This window comes from Ranitomeya imitator, chromosome 6 (assembly GCF_032444005.1).
Source record: "Ranitomeya imitator isolate aRanImi1 chromosome 6, aRanImi1.pri, whole genome shotgun sequence".
Taxonomy (NCBI): domain Eukaryota; kingdom Metazoa; phylum Chordata; class Amphibia; order Anura; family Dendrobatidae; genus Ranitomeya; species Ranitomeya imitator.
The window spans coordinates 72,725,660-72,748,159 of NC_091287.1; the positions used below are offsets into that span (position 1 = coordinate 72,725,660).

At 42.0% G+C, this 22,500-nt stretch overlaps 1 protein-coding gene across 1 annotated transcript in view; it reads left to right on the top strand.

Moving 5' to 3' along the window:
• The window catches only part of WDR86 (WD repeat domain 86), a 67,004-nt gene that overhangs the window by 124 nt on the left and 44,380 nt on the right, over window positions 1–22,500 (top strand). The window contains exons 1-4 of the mRNA XM_069729768.1: window positions 1–87; window positions 4,400–4,717; window positions 12,621–12,762; window positions 20,184–20,604. The exon at window positions 1–87 is cut by the window's left edge and continues 124 nt beyond it. Coding sequence (XP_069585869.1) covers window positions 4,489–4,717; window positions 12,621–12,762; window positions 20,184–20,604 — 792 coding nt within the window. The 5' untranslated portion in view covers window positions 1–87; window positions 4,400–4,488. The remainder of the gene's footprint in view (window positions 88–4,399; window positions 4,718–12,620; window positions 12,763–20,183; window positions 20,605–22,500) is intronic.

Below are 22,500 nucleotides of genomic sequence, written 5' to 3' on the forward strand. Positions count from 1 at the left end.
AGCCTGTGCAGACATTACATGGGAGAATGGGACAGGAGGAGTCCTAACTGGGAACCCATCATACCTGTCCTGCTGGGAGATCTGGAGGTAAACAGTGAGGTCCTGTTAGCAGATGTGTGAGGTGTCATCCCCTGTGACTAATGTGTGGCGCTGATGAGTGGATGTTGCACTTTCTGTTCTTCTTCTTCTTATTTATTACTATGTTTGTATATTACGGGGCTCATAGATCTCCAGGATAGCCTAATGCGACTTTGTCAGTGACTGGAAGGGTCAGATAGGGGCATGTTCTGATCACACGTTTTTATTTGCATTTTCTGGGTCTAGATCAGTGATCAGAATTGTTGGGGTCTATTGATAATTGGACTATCTGATCAGACCCTGTCTTAGGCGTCTCATAAACTGGGCAATGATTGCCTTGAAGGATCACTCTTATTAACGTTCATTAATGATCATTGCTCAGTGTAAGGCTCGGGTCACACCAGTGTATTTTCTCTCATCTGAGAAAATTGGTCCAATTATGCTATCAGGATTTTTTTTTTCTAATGAGGAGATGGAAAAAAAAATGTCTCCATCGTCTCCATTCTGGCAGTACATAAAAATCAGACTGCACTCAGATGTCATCCAAGTGCGGTTAGATTTTTTCGATGGACCCATTCACTTGCCTGGCCAAACACGACCTGATTTCTGGATGCAAATTGGGCAATGCTGTGATTTTTTTTTTCCTTGAACAAACTTGGTCCAGGGACAAAAATTGGAAATATGTACGGCCACATAGAATAATATTGGTCCAAGTGTGATTTGATGTTTTGTCGGATCACACTGAGATTGAAAATATGGTCATCTGCCTGACCCTAGACCTGCCCAACAATCAACAAATAATGATAAAATTACACTTTTTATGGAGACATAAAAATCTTCACTTCTCGGCAGCACGGCGAATGGCGGGTTCTGCTGACAATGATGTAAACTGTACACAGGATCATTTCTATGGGCCTCCAATAATAATTTGCAACAAGTAAACGCTAGTAAATGAGAACCGATCAATTTGCTATCTATTATCTGTCAATACCCGGACTCTTATGACTACATCTGTTTATACGAGCAGATTAACTTGGTTACTTGTATGTACTTCTCATGTAAAGCACCATGGAATCAATGGTTCTATATAAATAGATAATAATTAAAAAAATAATAATTAAATTCTGCCTTTTTGTCCTGGTGGAAGCACAAGTCCCAGCATAAAGAAAAATACGCATTAAACTGAATTGGCAGAGGTTCCCTGTATGTGGGGCAGAGAAAATATTCGAATCCAGGGAAGAGTTGTGTATGTAGCTACAGGCCGGCTCTGGTGTATGATTCTTGGAGAGCTGAGATTGGAGCTATGCTGACGCAGCAGTCCTGGCCTCCAGCCCCCTGCATAGATAGCATTGTTCTGGAAACTCTTCATGGGGCAGCACTGCAGCATAACCATGGACTTTGTATAAACTCCCGCCTGGTCGCTGCGGATCTCAGATCAGGACTTCTTAAAGACTGACATTGCGGTACGTGACTTTAATAGACTTTACCATAGAATGTAGAGTGATTATAAAGTCTCACAAATATCACTAGAATCTGTCATTGATTTTTTACCCCCTTTAAACCTCAATTCCAGCTAAAAGAAAAGCGTGTGAGCATGCCGACAATTTCCCCGCTGATAGGCTGTGTGCACACGATGCAGATTTAGTGCAGATCTTCAGCGTATTTTTCCGCACACAAACGCTGCAGATCCGCCCTGTGATTTACAGTACAATGTAAATCAATGTGAAAATAAAAAAAGCTGTGCACATGGTGCAGAAAAATCCGCGCAGAAACGCTGCGGATTTCAAAGAAGTGCATGTCACTTCTTTTGTGCGGATCTGCAGCATTTCTGCACCCCTCCATTAATAGAAATCCACAGTGGTAAAATCTGCAGAAAATCCGCACAAAATCCACATCAATTCCGCACAAAAACCGCACTAAATCCGCATAAAAAATGCGGCAAATCCGCAGCTGCGGATTCTGCCAGGAGATGCGGATTTTGTGCAGAAAACTCTGCGCCTCTTTTCTTACGTGTGAACATAGCCATAACGTGTACCTCGGAAAATCAACTGTTCTCCACTCTGGCCTCTTATACAGATGTCTCCTGAAGTGTCTCCTGGGCGCTCCTTCATCGAGTCCTGAGTACATTGTCTTGGGCTCAGACCACACAACCGTATGTTCTCTCCGAGAGAATCGGACTGATTTTGCTAATTATTAGGGCATGTGCACACGTTGCAGCGGATTTGATGCTGCGGATCCGCAGCAGTTTTCCATGCTATGTACAGTATCATGTAAACCTATGGAAAACCAAATCCGCAGTGCACATGCTGCGGAAAATACAGCGCGGAAACGCTGCGGCTTATTTTCTGCAGCATGTCAATTCTTTGTGTGGATTCCGCAGCGTTTTACACCTATTCCTTTATAGGAATCCGCAGGTATAAAAACGCAGGTGAAATCTGCACAAAATCACCAGTAAATCTGCGGTAAATTGCAGGGCATTTTACCTGCGGATTTTTCAGAGTCCGCGCGGAAAAATTTGCAATGGAATCCGCAACGTGTGCACATACCCTTAGAGTTTCATCATAGTGTGATCCGATTTTCTCAGATGAGAAAAAAAATGTCCTATCTCCTCCATTCTGTCAGTCAATGAATATCGGCCCGCACTCAGATGTCATCCGACTGCAGTCGGATATTTTTGTCAGACCCACTGACTTTCATGGCTGAGTGCAATCCGATGTTTTGTCAGATCACACTTGCACCGAAAACAAGGTAGTTTGCACGAGCCCAAATCGGCAGCCAAACCCTCTCTATTTGTTTGAGACTGAAGGAAACATCACTTTATGATATCATTTTTTTTTATTGCTTATTCTTGTAATTAATAATATCCAATAATAGAAGAACAGAAGCGACACTCATTGATACGTTTCCTTCATCTTTAGCCAGTAGTGTGCAGAAAGCGGGTATCTCAAGGCAGCAGCTGTTTCCTCGGACCCCATGATACGCACTCTTCAGTAAGAGTTCCTTTTCTCTATACTTGCTCTGTGTTTTTCATTGACAGAACATGTACTCGTTATAGTCTATGGTGCCATTTGTGTGTCTATGTTTTTTGTTAGCGTCTGCAAACAAAACCCCCCAAAAACCAGAGACGCCTGTTTTTGAATCTGTGTCACTGATCAAACTCTCCCATTCAAATTCATCAAAAAAAAAACCCAGACAGAACATGAATGTCGTCATCAGCGTCCTCCAAGTGCTATCCGGTCCATTATTTACTATTTAATGGGTAGAAGAATTTTGGACTTTATTTTTTCTTTTGCTTTCTAGAATAATTGATTCCAAACTGATGGTAACAACAGACACATGGACCATTAATGGATACAAATCTGAAACAGCCCACTGATGATTAATTCCACAGAACTTTACACACATTATCATCACTGTCCCCATTGGGGCTCACAATCTAAAGTCCCTTTCAGTATGTCTTTGGAGTGTGGGAGGAAACCGGAATACCAGGAGGAAAACCACACAAACACGGGGAGAACATACAAACTCCTTGCGGATGTTGTCCTTGGTGGGATTTGACCCCAGGACCCCAATGCTGCAGTGCTGACTACTGAGCTGCCCTATATTCTTATTAATGCTTATATCAGAGACTGCAGGTTCTCCATAGTTTCTCTATGAAACATTGTTTTTCTGTGTGTCCTATATTGGAACCCTGTAGAAATTGTAATATTGTGTGCGTGGCCCCAAAGGACAGCCGGTAAGCATCAGTGTGTAGGATTACTACAAAGTTATGACATCTAATAAATCACTTTTTGCATAAATGAAGCCGTGATCCCACAATCAGAGCAGCATGTAAACACTAGAGGAGGAGATATAGGTATCGAACAACTTACTCGTATCAACCTATTCTGCATGAGTGCACACAAGAATAGGAGAAGCAAAAACTCTGTAACACGTTTACAAACTTAGATTACGAAAATTCTAATAGTATTGTACTGGACGGACGCATCTTCCACCATCCTTCCATGGACAAATGGCTTCTACTTGTGGGTTAGTGAAGCAGAACTAGAATACTTTTCCTACAGGCGTGTTCTCAAATATCCGAGCAATCAGTCCCCCGTTATGTTTATGTTATGCCAAGTGTCATGTAAACCTCGAGTTATATGATCGGGCTTGTTGGGTTAGTAATGGAGAAGGGAATGTGACTTTGCGATGGGTTGATATAATAATATACTGTGTGTATTTGTAACAATAAACACCAAGAGGAACATTTTCGTTGGCCTAACAGAATGGTGCTGTGTTTTTTTTAAAGCTCTCCCACTGATTTTGTCTTATTGAACAGTCTTTAGGTACCTTCCGTAAATCGCTCACAATGTAGAAGACACAAGTGTATAAATTGTCGTTGACCTGTGCACCCGAGTGGTGAAACCCATGAATCCTCCTCCCTTTGCCAGTGCCCATGCTGGGCTCCAGAGAATGGGGAGCGGAAGCTCCAATTGCGGCACAACCAATCCTTTGATTAAAATCTGCACGGATCACAAAGGAGGAATCAATTGGCTTAGCGTGAGCCCGGATGGATGCCACCTGTTGACCGCCAGTGAAGATTGCACTGCTCGCCTATGGAGGACGTCTGACCACCAGTGCTGCAAGTTGCTGCAAGGTGAGCGTACTATTCACAAAACAATTTGTTAAGTCGAAAACTATTTATTTGTACAAACGTCTAACGTAATTACATCGGTGGAGCCCAATATTATATTATAGAAAATGGGTCTGTAGAGCTCATCGTAGGCCACCAGGCTGTTCTCCTTCTAACTTCTACACAAAAGTGGCAAAAATGTATCCTCATAGGTCCATGACTCATGTTACCTGTCACTTCTCCTTTCTAGTTAAAAACAAAAATGGATTAACGAATTATAAAGAAACTCATAAAGTAGACCGCAGGTATATGTTGATGTGGGACATGTCCTGTGTTTTGCACTATGATCCTTTTGAACCTTACATATACTTTTATTTTCCTTGCGCGATTTGACTGTGTATCGTAGCGCGGTGGGATGCTCTGGCACACTGGGGCCAATTATCTGATCTTGTGCATGGTACTGTCCAGGTGTGGCACAGGTGCCATGTTACCTGTGCCACTCCGTGTGCAATAGTGTTTTCCACATCAGATTTTGAGAACCTCCACGAGAACAATAGTCGGAAAGGCCTCCATACACATAAACAGGAATGCTTGACTCAGTACTGACATTACTGGGGGTTGGAAGTCAAGCTTGCCGATTTTTTTACTCCCTCAACATCATCTGTCAATGCGTACGTTGTGAGGATTCACAAGTCTGCAGTCACATAGAGTGACTGTAGACTTGTACCATAAGGCCAGACAACCCCTTCAAGTAATGAATTGTCCCCACATGCGATTTTATACTCCTTCATGACCTTATGTGGCAAGAGGTAGTAACAATTGTCTTTTGGAAAAAAAAAATTCCTTTACTGTGGTCTGCCTTATAGGTGTGGCCTTTACATATTATAAGGAAGGTGTTTCCTTGTGAAGTCTGGAATCTGAGAGTTCTCCGCACACAGTATCTATTGGTTAGGGCTCATACTCATATGCAAGAAAAACGTATCAGTGCAGTCCGATAAAAAATCAGATTGCACTCTGACCAATGTTATTCAATGGGTTACATATCATCTGCGATTTTTTTTTTTCTCAATTGAAATCGTACTAAGAAAAAAATAGCAGCATGCTGTGATTTGCCGCGTATCTCGGACGAGACACGGCAATGCAAGTCAATGGGTGTGAGCAAAAAAAAAATCGCACAACCCTCAGACCATGCGGGTGCTATCTGATTTTTACACACTGATCAGCTCTGAAAAGCCAGCATTTCATCTGTCGCATACAGTAAAATGACATCGGGACCTAACAGGAAAGAATAGATAGATTACATACAGTGCATTCACATAGAATAGATAGATATATAGATGTCAGTGACATATACAATTAGTGCAGTGTGTTTGCAGCTCACTGTACATGTGTTTAATTATTAAAAGATTTTTTTTCTGAAAAAAAAATGTTATCGGCTCCCACATAATTTTCTTAACCAGCAGAGGGAAAGTTGACGTCTGGAGGCAGATGTTTATAGCCTGGGAAGGGGGTAATGCCCATGTAGCTTCCCAGGCTATTAATATCAGTTCACAGCTGTATACTTAGCCTTTACTGGCTATTAAAATGACGTAGGGTCCTCCTATAAATAATAACCAGCAAAAGCTAGGCAGACAGCTGTGGGCTGATATTAATAGCCTAGGAAAGGGACATGGATATTGGCCACCCCAGGCTAAAAGCCACCCCAGAAAAGGTGCATCTATAACGTGCCAATTCTGGCACTTAACCTCGCTCTTCCCACTTTCCCTGATGTGGTTGCAAGTTAGCTAATAGTTGAGGGGTTTGATGTCAGCTTTGTATTGTCAGGTGACATCAAGCTGAGAGGTTAGTAATGGAGGGCATCAATAAGACGCTCCCATTACTAACCCCATAGTGATATAGTATAAAAACACACACACAGAATAAAGTCCTTTAATTGAAAGAATGACACAGACTCCTTTAATAAATCTTAATTAAAACATACTTACTGCAATGCTCATTCCATTGACACCATTGTCCCCTGCAGGAGAATTAAAATAACAAACAACAATATTCCCCACCTGTCCGCTGAGAAGATGATAATCCATTTGTCCCATGACGGGTATAGCTCTGCTACATCTAGATGGCAGGCTGAATGGTTGCATGATGCAACCATGCAGCCTGTCATCCAGCAGAGACACTGAGCAGTGTCTGCTACCACTGCTCAGTGTCTCACAGTGAACTCCTATAACCTCAAGTTCTCACGCTCGTGGTGCCGTCAGAAAGGTCCTGGGAATTCACAGCCAATGAACTCACTTCATCTAACTGACATCAGCGCGAGCGCCGTGGGAACATACAATAGGTGCAAAAATTTTACACAAAAATACAACTGTCATGTTGGCGTTGAGATTGTGTATAAATTCACCTGTTGATTCTTTTGGATCTTCTCCATTCTTTTTTCGTTATTTTGGGGATAATTTCTGTCCAGTCATTTGCCAATTGTCACTTCCCCTTTTTAATTAACTGGAATGATATAACCCAAAAATATTTTGTATCTTTTATCTAACAAATTTACATCTTTTTGATGTGTTTTGGTGAGACGTTAATACCCAAATAAAAAAGGTTGTCCAGCTTAAAAATTGCTAAATGTGCTCAACTTTGTAAGTTATGCAATATTATAGTTCCCATTTATAAGGTGCCCCGATCTGCAGCTATATTTTCTGGTAACGGGCTCCAGCAAGTTGTCTTCCAGGCACAGTAAGAAAAAGAGAAAAGAAAAGCGCTTGTTGTGTGGATCAATAGATCTGGGTGTTCAATAAGTCAACGTGGACTGCACACCTGGTTAGGCCGGTTTCACACGTCAGTGTCTCCGGTACGTGAGGTGACAGTTTCCGGAGCCACTGACACACGTAGACACATAAAAATCAATGCATCTGTTCAGATGTCATTGATTTTTTGCGGACTGTGTCTCCGTTTGCCAAACACGGAGACATGTCAGTGTTCGTGGGAGTGCATGTATTACACGGACCTATTAAAGTCAATGGGTCCGTGTAAAACACGTACCGCACACGGACCTTGTCCGTGTGCAGTCCGTGTGCCGTGCAGGAGACAGCGCTACAGTAAGCGCTGTCCCCCCCACTGGTGCTGAAGCCGCGATTCATATCTTCCCTGCAGCAGCGTTTGCTGCAGAGAAGATATGAATAATAGTGTTTAAAATAAAGATCTATCTTCCCGTCGCCCTCCCACCCCCTGTGCGCCCCCCCACCCCCTGTGTGCCCCCCCCCCGCTGTTCTGAAAATACTCACCCAGCTCGCTCCCTCGCCGGCGCTGCTTCCTCTCCTGGCCACATCTTCTCCTGTATGCGGTCACGTGGGGCCGCTCATTTACAGTAATTAATATGCGGCTCCACCTCCCATAGGGGTGGAGCCGCATATTCATGACTCTAATCGGCGGCTCCACGTGACCGCATACAGGAGAAGCTGCGGCCAGAACAGGAAGAAGCGACAGCCAACGAGGGAGCCGGGTGAGTATTTTTGGAACAGCAGGGGGGCGCACAGGGGGTAGGAGGGCGGGGGAAAGATAGATCTTTATTTTAAACACTATTATTCATATCTACTCTGCAGCAAATGCTGCTGCAGGGAAGATATGAATCGCGGCTTCAGCACCAGATGCTGGTACGTGTGGTACCCAGCACGGTGCGTGTGGTACCCAGTGGGCACACGGGCGGCACACGTGTGCCACACGTGTGCCACACTGATGTGCCACAGAAACGTAGGGGCACACGGACACGGATAATTCCGGTACCGATTTTTTCCGGTACTGGAATTATCTGGACGTGTGAAACCGGCCTTAAGTTGTGCAGCGCTGGCACAACACCGAAAGGTATAGATGGATCCACAGTCGGCGGCTGCAGTTCCGAGCACTGGTTTCTGGACTTGTAAGTGCCGGAACTGAAGAGAAACCACAGAAATAATCCAGTCACTGCCAGTAGATATGAGGTTTCCGGAGACAGGTTGGAAGGAAGGTCTTATTGAAACAATGATTTTAGAGTTGATCCAACTCCCTCATTAGGTACCTGATTGAGTCTTCACTCCGTGGTTTCAGCACATGACTGGAGCTGTGTTTAGTAAGGGCTGGATGATTGCTCATGTTTAATAACTAAGCCAGCCCTCTTGTCTATCTGATAAGCGAACTGGCATAGCTAGTGGATTGAGCAGTTTTATACAACTTTGGTGACATACAGACATGGGAAATATTGTCCTGCCTAAGGCACAAACCGAAAGAGGACACATTTCAGATGGGTACATTTTAATAAGTTCTAGAACTTATTAAATTAAACACATTTAAAGAGATTGCCCAGCACTACTTTTTTTTGTGTTACAATTTTTTTTGGCTACCTACCTACCTACCTGTTGTGCCTTGCATAGATCTTGCTGGTCCTGCCAGTGATTCAGCGGCTTCCGCTAACGTTATTTCGACAGAGCCGCAGCTTCTCTTCTACTCTGTTGATGCTCTACGGAGAGCCGTCTCTCAATCAGCATGACGTTGGAAGTAACACCCCATCGACAAAGCAGTCTACAAAAGGAAGAGCTGCTCGGTTGATGTGGAACAAATGAATACCGGTAGGAGCGGTCTGTGATCACTTTGAGATGGCGCCCGGCAGAACAGGCGGGATTTGTAAGCAACTATCTGTCCACTATTTTTTAGGCCCATATTAAAAAATATAAAACATTTCTGGATATCCATTTTAATGCCATGTGCACACATTGAGTATTTAGTCAGTATTTTTACCTCAGTATTCACCCACTCCCAGTTTTGGCTTACAAACACAGGTAAAAAAATCACCAAATACCCAAGGTGTGCACGTGGGCTAAGGGTACGTTAATTCTGAGAATTTTTGGTGTAGATTTTGAAGATCTAAATTTCCATTCTAAATCAATTCATTGTGAACAACACGATGTGCCTATGAATTCATTATATAGGGCCATAGCAGCTCTGTCTGACTTTACTGTGTGCACAATTCCTTAAAAACATTGATCAAATCCTGGAAATGAGCTAAAAATGATAAGTGAAGGCATTTACCACAGGATTTCTACATTACTTCTAGGGGTCAGATTATCGCATACATTTTTTTCAGTTGTAAAGCCATCTAACAAAGAACTGTACATGGCACAAACAATAGCAGCAAAAGTTCATTACAAAACTTGTGGGAAATTTTTCAGGAACTATAGAACTGATTGAGAAGTGGTGGGATTTGATTGGCCTAATATAAATACAGTATATATATATGTCAGCAGCCTTCATGTGTGCCAGTGAAGCCCTGGTGGTCTAATTCCTAAAATAACAATAGGTAATATTGTGAAGTATGAGGAGAGGACACTGTGGATTTCTCATTATGTTGGGCACCAGACAGTCTCAGTTTCCTCAAGGGATTAGTCCTGAAATTAAATTTCTTGATAATGCTTCCACGAACTGCACATTAAATACAAGATTTTATAAAAGAAAAAGGTTTCACCCCGTTCTGTTGCCAAACCTTACTCTCTTCGTTTTCCAGCACGGACACCAGAGCCCACTTTGATGAATGAGCTTATGCTCCAACGTAATTTCTCTGATATTTGAATCATCCGAGGACGTAAAGGGATCAGCGGCTCAAAAGAGGAGCAGGCAGGGGCTGGCAAATGCCAACATGTAACTTGGCAGCAGTGAAAAGGGAACAGTTTTTTTATACAGTAAGAGAAGCATAACTTAAGTACGGTAATCTGCTATTCTTGAGAATCAAAAACGTTGCTTGAAGCCATAGTCGGTAAGGAATAAAGAGACGTTATATTTCAGGTTACATCCAAGGCACAAAGCTTACTTATACAGATCTGCCGTTTAGGAGAAAACTGTTTTATAAATTGCTGCTTTGTCTGACAATATTCACCAGTTGTGAAGCAAAAGATGGTGAGGAACCGTTATCTCCAAAACCCCCAAAGTCCAGCTACATAAAAAAAAGAGCTACACTATAAGTGGGGAATGCAAAGATACTCAGCCCTATCATAAAAAAATGCATTTACACACTGTCATTTCAGTATTTGTTAAAGCAAAGCAGACTGCCTGCACAGTGAGGTATCAGGTTACAGCTGTTATTTTCTCTATTGAGTGAGGAGTAATGAGGAGTGCTCAGCACAATGAGACACAGAGCAGATGGCGCTGCAGCTTTAAATGACTGTTTTACCTCATTACAGAGCTGGATTCATAGCTACACAGCTAGGTGATGCTGTATAATGTGCTGCTGAAACCTTATATGTCTTATCAGAGAAATCTGCTTCTTTCTCCAGTTATGAGCCTCTTCTTCCTATACCACTGCCTCTTGAACTTCTCATCCAATCTGAAAAATAACAGCTCAAAACAGTCTTGTTTGAAGCAAATCAGACTGTCAGCACAGTGAGGTATCAGGTTACAGCTCGTATTTTCTCTATAGTGGGGAGGAGTGAGGAGCACTCAGCACAGTGAGAAAAATGCAGACGCAGATTGATGGCGCTGCAGTTTCAAATAACTGCTTTGCTTCATTACAGAGCTGGATTCATAGCTACACTGCTAGGTGATGCTAGTGTTCTGCATGCCTCAGCTGCTTCTGAACATACATTAAACAGATAAAGAAGAGCAGGAATCCCTTAGTTCTTTGAACTGTGTATAGGATTTATCATAGCAGTTGATCTCCACCCACTAGCTGTGAGACAACTGAAACATAAAGAGCCTTCAGAGGAGAGGACAAGTGAAAGCGCAAGATAGTAGTCGTATAATATGGCTAGAAATAGTGTTATTACTCATGCGCACATAGGACAGCTTACTTTTAAAGTTTACCTGAAATAAGGTACACTTGAATGCCTAATTTACAGCAAATCCAAATTACTAATCATTTTTCTGATCTTGTTGTAACATTTCTAATGAACAAGATAGGATGCTTCTGATTATGAAGCAATTAGTGCCCTAAAATACAACCTGATATTAGTCTCTTTTTTTTGGATTGAGCGTAAAACAAGGATTTTATGGGACTTTATACTTCAGGAGGGGACATGTTTCCCTCTACAAAAATGAGTCCATTTGCACAGTAGGTTGGAAAAGGCTGAAGCCTAAGATAATGATAGGCAGCTTGCTGTAGCGCAAGTTTGTCTAGAGTTGACCAAACATGATTAAGATTACAGTAAGTTCCCTCAATGAGTTTTTGAAGCTGCATATCTTTTCTGCACTAAAAATGAAGCCTCTTACTGTTCTAGCAAAGTAGATGAGATTTATAGAAATCTCTTGCCCACTGTTTTATCACACTAAGATTGCGAAGCTCCTGACAAAGCTGTTGTTTAACAGCGATAGAATTGCATTAGACGAGGAGAATACACAGATAAAAAACACATCTGCGTTCTGCTGCAGAAAATGCACTAAAAGTTCATGTGATTTACATTTGACTGTATCCGTAAGGTTTGGCAAAGCCAAACACCAGGAAGTATCGAAAGCAAAGCAGCTTTATTTAAAACATGATATACTAATAGAAGCAAAAACCGAGGTGTCAAAAACGTGATAAAAGTGCATGTAAATAAAATGCACTCAAAAACGCAATTAAAAAAAAGCGCAATAATGTAATAGGTGCAAAAATGGTGAAGCAAATCTGCAACATCAAAAACTCACCAAATACCCATTGTGGGAACGTAGCCTTATGGGTGTTGGAGGCTTAAATTTAATCCATGAGATGTGAAGCCATTCTACCGTGATTTTTTTTCTGCTTAATTTTTTTTTTCTGTGTAGAAAATCTGTTCAGATAAAGTGCCTACTTTTCAAAGTGGTATCACTTACCGCTGTGTGCCTTTATTAATCTTCGGCTACTTACGGTAGGTTGGCTACTTATACTATGTAGATACCACTGTACATGGTGAGTTGAGAGTCTCTTGTTTCTGTTCTTTTGCCATGGCCACAGGACATAGCAGCTACATTACATTTTGTCACCTGGAGAATGAAGCAGCTTTCACGTGCAGCGCCGATCACACTGTGAGGAAATGGGAGGTCTCGACAGGACAGTGTCACACTGTGTACTCTGGACATACATCAATTGTGAACAGGTGGGTAATGACTTTCTCAGAAAATTTCCTGTAATGAATACTGTGGACGAAGTTTTGATTGTCATTCTCCATGTGCGTTGTTCTGTTCTCACACATTTATTTATGACAGATCTCATCAACTTTGTCCAAGAAGACCATGAAAATTTTATGCTCTGTGCGTGAAATATTAAATAATTGTACAATTGTATGAAAACATGTTTGCCCCTTACAGATATCCTATTCTTTTGCATGTTTGTTACACGTAAATGTTTCAGATGATAAAACAAATTTAAATATTAGACAAAATAACACAAGTAAACACAAAATGCAGTTTTTAAATGAAGGTCTTTACTGTATTATTAAGGGAAAAAGAAATCCAAACCTACAGGACCCTGTGTGAAAAAGTGATTGCTTCCTAAACCTAATAACTGGTTGGGCCACCCTTAGCAGCAACAACTGCAATCAAGCATTTGTGATAACTGGCAATGAGTCTTTTACAACGCTCTGGAGGAATTTTGGCCCACTCATTTTTGCAGAATCGTTGTAATTCAGCCACATTGGAGGGTTTCTGAGCATGAACCGCCTTTTTAAGGTCATACCAAAGCATAGCAATTGGATTAAGGTCAGGACTTTGACTAGCCATTCAGAGATAGACTTGCTGGTGCATTTTGGATCATTGTCGTGCTGCATAACCTAAGTGTGCTTCAGCTTGAGGTCACAAACAGATGGCTGGACATTCTCCTTCAGGATTTTTGGCAGACAGCAGAATTCATGGTTCCATTTACCACAGCAAGTCTTCCGGGTCCTTAAGCAGCAAAACAGCCCCAGACCATCACACTACCACCATATTTTACTGTTGGTATGATGTTCTTTTTCTGGAATGCTGTATTACCTCTACGCCAGATGTAATGGGACTTACACCTTCCAAAAAGTTCAACTTTTGTCTTGTCAGTCCACAGAGTATTCTCCCAAAAGTCTTGGGGTCATCAAGATATTTTCTGGCAAAACTGAGATGAGCCTTTATGTTCTTATTGCTCAGCAGTGGCTTTCATCTTGGAACTCTACCATGCCGGCTATTTTTGCTCAGTTTCTTATGGTGGAGTCATTGACCTTAGCAGAGGCAAGTGAGACCTGCAGTTGTTTAGATGTTGTTGTAGTTTCTTTTGTGACCTCTTGAATGAGTTGTTGCTGCATTCTTGTGGTAATTTTGGTTGGCCGGCCACTCCTGGGAAGGTTCACCACTGTTCTGTGTTTTCACCATTTGTGGATAATGGCTCTCACTGTGGTTTGCTGGAGTACCAAAGCTTGAAAAATGGCTTTATAACTAGTGATGAGCAAGTGTGCTCGTTAGTAGAGATTTCCGAGCATGCTATGGTGTTCTCCGAGTATCTGGAGCGTGCTCATCTTTGTACTCCTGCAGCTGCATGATTTGCGGCTATTAGACAACCTGAATATATGTGGGGATTTCCTGTTTACATGTGGGGATTCCCTAACAAACAGGCAATCCCCACATGTATTCAAGCTGTCTAGCAGCCGCAAATCATGCAGCTGCGGGAACACAAACCTAAAACATGAGCATGCCCCAGATACTTGGAGAACACCTGAGCAAGCTTGGAAATCTCAAGTAACGAGCACACTTGCTCATCACTATTTATAACGTTTTCCACATTGATGGACCTCAATTACTTTGTTTCTCATTTGCTCCAGAATTTATTTGGATCGCAGCATGATGTCTAGCTTATGAGGATCTTTTGCTCAACTTCACTTTGTCAGGCAGGACTTATTTAAGTGATTTCTTGATTGAAAACAGATGTGGTGTTAAGCCCCGAAGGTGTTTTGCACGTTAAGGACCGGGCCAATTTTTACAATTCTGACCACTGTCCCTTTATGAGGTTATAACTCTGGAATGCTTCAACAGATCCTGGTGATTCTGACCTTGTTTTCTCGAGACATAATGTACTTCATGATAGTGGTAAAATTTCTTTGATATTACCTGCGTTTATTTGTGAAAAAAAATGGAAATTTGATGAAAATTTAGAAAATGTTTCAATTTTCCAACTTTGAATTTTTATGCCCTTAAAGCACAGAGATATGTCACACAAAATACTTAATAAGTAACATTTCCCACATGTCTACTTTACATCAGCACAATTTTGGAAACAAAATTTTTTTTTGGTTAGGGAGTTATAAGGGTTAAAATTTGACCAGCAATTTCTCATTTTTACAACACCATTTTTTTAGGGTCCACATCACATTTGAAGTCATTTTCAGGGGTCTATATGATAGAAAATACCCAAGTGTGACACCATTCTAAAAACTGCACCCCTCAAGGTGCTCAAAACCACATTCAAGAAGTTTATTAACCCTTCAGGTGTTTCACAAGAATTTTTGGAATGTTTAAAAAAAAAATGAACATTTAAATTTTTTTCACAAAAAATTTACTTCAGCTCCAATTTATTTTATTTTACCAAGGGTAACAGGAGAAAGTGGACACCAAAAGTTGTTGTACAATTTGTCCTGAGTACCCGGATGCCCCATGTGTGGAGGTGAACCACTGTTTGGGCGCATGGCAGAGCTCAGAAGGGAAGGAGCGCCATTTGACTTTTCAATGCAAAATTGGCTGGAATTGAGATGGGATGCCATGTTGCGTTTGGAGAGCCCCTGATGTGCCTAAACATTGAAACCCCCACAAGTGACACCATTTTGGAAAGCAGACCCCTAAGGATCTTATCTAGATGTCTTGTGAGAGCGTTGAACCCCCAAGTGTTTCACTACAGTTTATAACGCAGAGCCATGAAAATAAAATTATTTTTTTCTTCCACAAAAATTATTTTTTAGCCCCCAGTTTTCTATTTACCCGAGGGTAACAGGAGAAATTGGACCCCAAAAGTTGTTGTGCAAATTGTCCTGAGTACGCTGATACCCCATGTGTGGGGGGTAACCACCGTTTGGGCGCATGGCAGAGCTCGGAAGGGAAGGAGCGCCATTTGGAATGCAGACTTAGATGGAATGGTCTGCAGGCGTCACATTGCGTTTGCAGAGCCCCTAATGTACCTAAGCAGTAGAAACTTCCCACAAGTGACCCCATATTGGAAACTAGACCCCCAAGGAACTTATCTAAATGTGTTGTGAGAACTTTGAACCCCAAAGTGTTTCACAACAGCTATCAACGCAGAGCTGTGAAAATAAAAAATCATTTTTTTCCCCACAAGAATTATCTTTAACACCTAGTTTTGTATTTTCCCAAGGGTAACAGGAGAAATTGGTCCCCAAAAGTTGTTGTCCAATTTGTCCTGAGTACGCTGATACCCCATATGTCGGGGGGAACCACTGTTTGGGCGCATGGCAGAGCTCGGAAGGGAAGGAGTGCCATTTGGAATGCAGACTTAGATGGATTGGTCTGCAGGCGTCACGTTGCATTTGCATAGCCCCTGATGTACTTAAACAGTGGAAACCCCCCACCAGTGACCCCATATTGGAAAATAGACCCCCAAGGAACTTATCTAGATGTGTTGTGAGAACTTTGAACCCCCAAGTATTTCACTACAGTTTATAACGCAGAGCCGTGAAAATAAAAAATTATTTTTGTCCCACAAAAAAGTTTTTTTTAGCCCCCAAATTTTTATTTTCCCAAGGGTAACAAGAGAAATTGGCCCCAGAAGTTGTTGTCCAATTTGTCCTGAGTACGCTGATATCCCGTATGTTGGAGTTTGGGCGCACGGGAGAGCTCGGAAGGAAGGAGCACTGTTTTACTTTTTCAACGCAGAATTGGCTGGAATTGAGATCGGACGCCAGATGTGCCTAAACAGTGGAAACCCCCAATTCTAACTGAAACCCTAACCAAGACACACCCCTAATCCCAACCATACCCCTAACCCCAACCCTAACCACACCCCTAACTCCAACACACCCCTAACCCTAATCCCAACCATAACCCTAACCACACCCCTAACCCTGACACACCCCTAACCCTAATCCCAACTGCAAATGTAATCCAAACCCTAACCCTAGCCCCAACCCTAACCCTAGCCCCAACCCTAGCCCTAACCCTAGCCCCAACCCTAGCCCCAACCCTAGCCCCAACCCTAGCCCTAACCCTAGTCCTAACCCTAATGGGAAAATGGAAATAAATATATTTTTTAAATTTTTTTTATTTTCCCCTACCTAAGGGGGTGATGAAGGGGAGTTTGATTTGGTTTTTTAGCGGATTTTTATGATTGGCAGCTGTCACACACTAAAAGACGCTTTTTATTGCAAAAAAAAAAATTTTTTGCGTTACCACATTTTGAGAGCAGTAATTTTTCCAAACTTTGGTCCATGTGAAGTCTTGTTTTTTGCGGGACGAGTTAACGTTTTTATTGGTAACATTTTCGGGCACGTGACATTTTTTTTATCACTTTTTATTCCAATTTTTGTGAGGCAGTATGACCAAAAACCAGCTATTCATGAATTTCTTTTTTTTTGGGGGGGCGTTTATAACGTTCCGCGTTTGATAAAATGGATAAAGCAGTTTTATTCTTCCGGTCAGTACGATTACAGTGATACCTCATTTAGATTTTTTTTATGTTTTGGCGCTTTTATACAATAAAAACTATTTTATAGAAAAAAGAATGATTTTGTACATCGCTATATTCTGAGGACTATAACTTTTTTATTTTTTCACTGATGACGCTGTATCACAGCTGTTTTTTTGCCGGACAAGATGTCGCTCTCAGCGATACCAGGGTTATTTATATCTGTCTTTTTGATCGCGTGCTATTCCACTTTTTGTTCGGCGGTATGATAATAAAGCGTTGTTTTTTGCCTCGTTTTTATTAAAAAAAATTTTTTACGGTGTTCACTGAAGGGGTTAACTAGTGGGACAGTTTTATAGGTCGGGTCGTTACGAACGTGGTGATACTAAATATGTGTACTTTTATTGTTTTGTTTTTTTTATTTAGATAAAGGAATGTATTTATGGGAACAATATTTTTTTTTTCTTTATCTAGGAATTTATTTATTTTTTTACACATGTGAAACTTTTTTTTCTACTCTATAACATTGCTCCGCTTCTACTTTATAACATTGCTCCGGGGGTGGGGGTGGGGGGTGGCATCATGTTATAGGGTCAGATCGCTGATCTGACACTTTGCAGAGCACTGTGTCAGATTAGCGATCTGACATGCAGGGCTGCAGGCTTACCAGGGCTTGCTCTGAGCTTGCTCTGGTAAGCCAGGTGCAGCCCCGCAGCCATTTTGGATCCGGGCCAGCAGAGAGGAGACGCTCGGTACAAGGTGAGCACATCGCCTTGTACCGAGGGTCTCAGGGAAGCCCGCAGGGAGCCCCTTCCCTGTGCGATGTTTCCCTATGCCCCCGGAACGCTGCGATCATGTTTGATCGCAGTGTGTCGGGAGTTAATGTGCCAGGGGCGGTCCGTGACCGCTCCTGGCACATAGTGCCGGATGTCAGCTGCGATAGTCAGCTGACACCCGGCCGCGATCGGCCGCGCTCCCCTGTGAGCGCAGCTGATCGCGCTGGACATACTATCCCGTCACTGGGAATTAAGTCCCAGGTCACCTTGACGGGATAGTACGTCCAATGGGGAAAAGGGGTTAAAAAAGGCTTGAATGTGGCTAGGGAATTTGAACTCAGTTTCCAAAAGATGTGATAAACCACAGTAAATTTATGTTTAAGGGGGAAAGGTGGGCAACCACTTTTTCACTCAGGGCCCTGTAGGTTAGGATTTCTTTTTCCCTTAATAATAAAGACCTTAATTTAAAAGCTACTTTTTGCTTTTACTTGTGTTATCTTTGTCTAATATTTAGTTTTTTGATGATCTGAAACATTTAAGTGTGACAAACATGCAAAAAAATAGGAAATCAGGAAGGGGCAAACACTTTCTCACACATAAAGTATAAATACAATAAATGTTTAGTAGATGTGGATCCTATCAATGGGACCTGCATCTATGTCAAGAACAAGGCACGGACGTACCCCAGTGTCATTGATCAGGTCGGCGGAAATACTCTTCATCTGTATGAGAATTCCAACCACCTCTGCAATGGAAGCAGCACGCAACAGGTCCCTGATCTCAAGATAGATGTGGGTCCCATTGGTGGGATCTATAGTACATATCCTATACAAATTTTGTGGCATGTCCTGTGGATATGTTGTAAGTGTATGAGATGGGAATGTCCCTTTAACGGCAGTAGCAATTCTGAAGTAGATCAACAGTCTATATACAATACAGTAGCTACTGATCTTGAAGTCACTTGGGAATTGACAGTTTCCTGACTGTACAATTCCAACATGGAAATATCCAGTTTAAGAGGTTCACTCACTAAATACATTTTTCACTTATCCATAGGATAGATGATAAATGTATCATTTCTAGGGGTCCACTGGGTTTTATAGAAGTGCGTAAAATAGAGAATTCACAGAACCGGTCATCACAGGGGACTTTGGTACCTCCAGATGCCAGGATCAATGGGGGTTCCAGTGGTCAGATGCCCAGAAATTGATAGCTCTGCAAGGTCTTTGCATCTCAGCCTTATTTGCTTAAAAAGACCCATCACCAAATTTTTCGTGTTTAACTAGACATAGTAATATAGTAATAGTGGCTGCAGAGATGAATAAAGTTTTTTTTTTTTTATTTCACCTCTCCATTGCGGAGATATTAGCAATCAAAGAATTTGGTGCCTAATGAGTTAAGTCCAAGTGGGTGTTATCAGACAGTTTTCACTGACAATTACTCCTGTATGACGTTGACCAATCATAAGCAGGCTGCCACTCTGTGGAGAAAGAAGAACACGCCCCGAGTAGCCTTGAACCGGTTTCTCAGTGTGTATGTATGACAGCCCTGACCGATCTCCTGGTTTAACCTTGTGTTTATCCTGTGAAGACTACTTCATTATTTCCTCCTTGTAGATCTAGTCCCAAAAATGATCCTGTATATTACGGGTTTATTCTTAAGATAGGGATTAAGTTAATTGAATTGGTGATAACTTATTGATTACTGGGGATTTGACCACTGGGACCTCCAACGATACTAACAACTAGGATCATGTTCTGCAGAGTCCATTTCTTGAATGGTGTGCTGGTGTGACCTTCATTTTATTCATTGTCTATGGGACTGTTGGAGTAAGCCATTTCCCATAGTCCCATAGACATAGAATGGAGCCGAGATCGAGCATGCTCACCACTGCTACATTCCAGAAGGAGTTCAGCGGAAAATGATTCTAGATCCCTTTTCTTGGTGTCACTGGGGGTCTCAGCAGTTGGACACATAGTGATCAGCAAGATATTCCCTGTCCTGTTGACAGGTGATGATGACTTACGGTCTTGGGACTAACCTGTTAAGTAGGTATGACCACTGTTATATATATGTATTTAGAATTTGTACTGTTTGCAACTCTCAAAAATTAGTTAAATGTTTATGAATTTTTCATGTAAATCTCCCACAGGATTCTTGTGGTCAGGAACTTGCTCTTCAGTGGATCTTATGACAGAACTGCTCGCTGTTGGGACACTGACACTGGGAGACCTCTTCAGGAGTTTCAGGGTCACAGAAACTGCATCTTGGTCTTAACCCATTTTTCATCCAGTGACATCCTAGAGGAATCAGACATTGAAGGCAAAGAAGTGAAAGAGTTCCTGGTGACTGGAAGCACAGACTGCACAGTGAAAATCTGGGAAGCGTTTAGCGGGTGCTGCTACCAGACATTGAGGGGGCATTTAGGTGCCATACTGTGTATAGTGCTAGACACCCCCAACAGCGAGCTGTTTTCAGGAAGTACGGACTACACCATCCGGAGGTGGAACATGGTTACTGGTGACCAGCTGAAGGTATTCAGAGATCATCAAGGATCTGTTATATGTCTAGAGGTAAGTGAGTCAATTATTTCATACTAAAGTTAATTCTTTAAAGGTGAACTTTCAACTGCCAGCAGTATAGGTGCTAGAACGCCCCATCCCTCAAAGCAAAGTTAGACAGAAAGAAAGTGACTCTTTGGGTAGTAAAACATCATTTTTAAGTACGGTTATGTGAATACTCACCTGGGTCCTGTAAATCAATTTGCTTCTCTGTAACTCCTATTCTTGGTAATAGAGGTGACTTTGTGTATTGTATGGTCTCCGTAGTGGGATTTCAAGTGTTTTTGTGAACGTGAAATATTTAATAGGTGTATGATACAGATGAGAAACGTCTATGCTTGCAGTATACACTGAATTTTATCTGTTTTTGGCCTGTCTTATATTTGTTATACACTCCCTGATGGACAGCGGAAATAATCACACAGGGCTTCGATAAAGGGTCAGTCTCAGACAACATTTTATCCAATTAGCGTTGTGAGTCAGGAAACACAAAGGAAACATGGAAGGGTTGTCATCCCAAAAGGTTAGAAAACATCTGGTGAGTGTTGGGGGCTGGGTAATTGCAAAGCTTGGTGTACGATTACTAATATGTAACAGAGTTCTCAGGATATCACAAATACTCGCTATACCATAAAATAATGCTTTGTCATCTCTACGTAATTTCAACATGTTTTTTTTAACTATATTGGTATTTGTATTATTCATACTGCAGAACTTCAGCTAGTATTTGGTTGAATATGTAGAGACGTAAAAAACGGAGACTTGTTCCACATTTATTATTTACTAAATGGAGGCCCGATGCTATCGCATTGGGAGGGCAGTAATGTCACGATGGGGGCAGACATGCGGCGCTATTTTTACCTAATGGCATCCTGTGATAATCTGATGACTTTTACATCAGGGGACTCATGTGCTTGACGCCTACGCTTATGCATTGTTTTGTCCCAGTGATGCTGTTGGTCTTCAAGAGTCTCATTTGCCCGTTGTTGTCTTTGACGTTGTGCCTTTGCTGCTTTCCTTTCATTGTCATTGGCGTATTTTTTAAGAAGAGCCATGTTGGCGTCAATATTTGCTTTTTAAAGGGGTTTTCCCACGAACAAAAGTTAATTTTAAAAATTGTCTGTGTCTGACCATGTACCGAACATACCACAGCTCCTGGGCAGGGGAGGAAGCAAAAGACAATACTGACATTACTGCTGGAGATCGCAGAGGATACATTTTGTGAGGTAAAATATTTTTTAAAAACAGTCAGTGAAATATTTTACCTCACAAAATGAATCCACTGTGATCCCCTGCTGTAAAATCAGTATTGTCTTTTGCTTCCTCCCCTGCCCAGGAGATGTGGTATGCTCCGTACACAGTCAGACACAGTCAATTTTTAAAATTAACTTTTTGTTGTAGGAAAACCTCTTTAATGTGACCGGCTTCCTCTGCCTGTAGACACATTGCGCATCTGCCACCGGGATCAGCCCAATGATTCGCATAAGTTGCGGGGTTCTTGCGGCGGGGGAGTCCCAGCAGCGCGGGGTCCGACAATGACCCGCTTGCGGTACTGTACAAGGGCCTGGTACCTCCAGCGGGTGCCATATTAAAATACCCATCACTTGGGTATTCCAATATGGCGGTCGGCGTACTTCCTGTGCAGCGCAGTGGATTGTGGGATTCAAGGACGCCCAGACGGAAGTGGATGACAGACAATTTAAGGTAATTATATAATTAGATTATGTTAGAAATCTAGTAGTGGTGGGTCAAAATCAGCGGCACTTTTTTGTACAGATCTTAAATGTGTTTGCTCACTTATCCGTTTTGCGTGGTAGAAAAAGTTTTAGAAAATTGTTTCCTGCTACTGTACCTGTCCTTATATTCATAAGAGGTATGGAAGCAACTACCATGGCTGGTGGAAGGTAC